The sequence below is a fragment of the Aegilops tauschii genome, chromosome 3, assembly GCF_002575655.3.
Source record: "Aegilops tauschii subsp. strangulata cultivar AL8/78 chromosome 3, Aet v6.0, whole genome shotgun sequence".
NCBI lineage: Eukaryota > Viridiplantae > Streptophyta > Magnoliopsida > Poales > Poaceae > Aegilops > Aegilops tauschii.
The window spans coordinates 569,505,208-569,507,820 of NC_053037.3; the positions used below are offsets into that span (position 1 = coordinate 569,505,208).

General features: G+C 48.6%; 1 protein-coding gene across 1 annotated transcript; it reads right to left on the minus strand.

Annotated features, from left to right (window-relative positions):
* Positions 1-1,242: 1,242 nt before the first annotated feature.
* Positions 1,243-1,977, minus strand: LOC141020694 (uncharacterized). The gene has a single exon (XM_073495624.1). It carries the CDS (start codon positions 1,975-1,977, stop codon positions 1,243-1,245), a length of 735 nt encoding a protein of 244 aa, XP_073351725.1.
* Between the last annotated feature and the right edge of the window lie 636 nt (positions 1,978-2,613).

A 2,613-nucleotide genomic window follows, 5' to 3' on the forward strand; every position in this document is an offset into this window, starting at 1 on the left:
ACAACTCTAACGAGGGAACAAAAGGACACCTGCTAGCTAGCGCTAATGAGGGAAGGAGAGAACGACGTCGTAGTATGAAAAGTGACATACACTCACAAACTAACGCAACACTCTAAATCTTAGAAGCAAAGGATCTGTCATGCTGCTTTCTCTCCAAGCAGCTCTAGTTGGGAGCACCATGAAATAGAAGATTATAATTTCTTTCCAAATATTCCTGGCAGGAATACAAACACGTACGCCACATAATAGATCTGCATGGAGTCCCACTTTAGCCACAGAAGCCGAACCAATCCGATTCCGACTCGGAGACCAAGAGATCTTGAGGTGTGCCCAAGCCAAACACATGTGTACTGCTAAAATGAGAGTGGAAGCTAAACTGTTACTTGAGTCACACAGGAGACACGCCAAAATCATTGTGCCTTTGTTTTAACACGTCCACTATCTTGGACTTTCAAATCCATTTGAAAGATTCAAGCACATTGGTTAGCACACTCACAAACTACTTTAAAGGATACATTACTCAAAACGAAGGAAGAAAAGAGACCTGCTAGCGTTAATATAATTAGGGAAGGAAAGCGACCTCATACTACGACTCTGTTTGTAACAGTAAATACTTGTGCTTGCACTCTCTTTAGCTTTAGGATAGGAGGAATAAGAAAACCAATTATAGGTGCCATGGGTATATCAAATGTTAGGTTTCGTATCTCCTATCCATCTCGTAGAGAACTTATTCTTCCTGTGGTATGAGACGTTCCCATGGTTTGCAAGGCAAATGTATGGTGATCTTTTTAATCACGAAGCTCCATCTTTAATCTGTTGTCTGTGCAGAGTGTTGTAGTTGTGTGTATCGTCTATGTTCTACTCCGCGTTCTGGTAGGACTGAAAAAATAAATTGAAACTGTTTGATAAAAAAAATTATCCCTGAAATTTGTGACAAGCCCTCCAAATCATGGTATCGCTCGAAGGCCAACTCAATTGCTCATTTTCAGATATGTCATACATGAAATGTTCATATTCGTTCTACAGACATCAGCGACAGAACCCTCATGCTCACTGAATCCATGTTCAGGTACAGAATACAAAATATATGAATTGTTCATCGGCTCATCTTTGATAGGACTGCAAGATCTATATACGGACTACTCTGCTCACTGAATCCATCTTCATCTAAAGAATATAGTATGAATTTGTTGGCTACCTAATTGATCCGCTCGAGATCTATTTCATCTCAGAATCAAACCTTCAAAATTCGAAGTAATCCACCATCTCACGCCGGCAAATTGGGCACTTTGACTCTTGATAGAACCACCCTTTGATGCACGGGATGTGGAAGACGTGGGTGTGGAAGCACGGCAGCCTGACGATCTCCTCGTCACCAGTCTCCAACTCCAAATGGCAAATTGCGCATTCCTGACCGGGTGCCGCCAGAGCTCCTGCAGCAGCGTTGGCCTCTTCGCAGGCGCGGATTAGGGCCTGTGGATGGCTGTAAACCAAACATACCAGCAGTGACGGCACGTGGATGTCGATGTCGAAGCGCGAGACGTCGCCTTCAAGGTCAAGCCTATCGATCTTGCGGCCGATCTCATCGACGAAGTTCATTTGCGGGTGAAGATGGTCCCCCCAGTTCCCAGGGGCGAGGTCGTAGTCGCCGGTCACTGGCCCGTCGGCGAGCATGCCGTGGATGAGGTCGCGGCAGGCCTCGTAGTTCCGGAAGACGGCAGGGTCCGCGACCTCGACGTGGTGGTCGAACGGAGCCCGGTCGTCGAACGAGGCGTCGATGCCCCACCCCACCGGCGAGTTGGCGTGGGCACCGATCCTGCGCGTCCCGTGCGACACAACCACGTCGCCGTGGATGCGCAGGGTGCTCGGGAGATTGCTCAGAGAGAGGTGGCCGGCGACGCGATGGAGAACTCTACCGGAGCTGTAGACGTGCGTCTCCGTGACCTCCGCCGCGTGCGGCCACGGTGGCAACACCATGGCCCCGCCGCCTGCTCTCTCTCTCTCTCTCTCCCTCTCTCTCTCTCTCTCTCTCTCTCTCTCTCTCTCAGCAGGAAACGAATTGAGCTCTGCACCATGGCGGATCGGACGCGACGCGAATTCTTATAGGCTGTAAACCAATGGAAACAGAAAGACGAGCTTCAAGACTTTCCCTTTTGCTAGCCTATAATTAATGTGGGTGAAGACTGGATACAGTTTAGAGACAAACCAAAAATGGTATGCTTTAATTTTCTGCCCTAGGGCGTCATAAACTGATGTGCAGTCCATCGTTAGCGTCAGGCGAGGACAGACTGACAGACCAAACACGACACCTTCAGTCTCCGCTTCTTCAGCATATCTTCACAAGTGTGTGTTCACTGTTCAGCCTAGTGCACGCTGAGATAAACACCTCCCCTTGCTGTCAGCGATCCCTGAGACATCCATGTTGATTTTTAAGCAACCAGGTGGGGGTTTCGTCGAGCTCAATTGGGCCATAGCCAGAGCTTCTCCTCATCGCACTCTTTCCGCGAATACACAAATTTGCGTATATTCAGTGATAGAAGTACAACACATGGCACAACTGTAAGAGGGCGTGAACATGGTGACGGAAGCTAAACCTCGACACGAGCCGAGCCG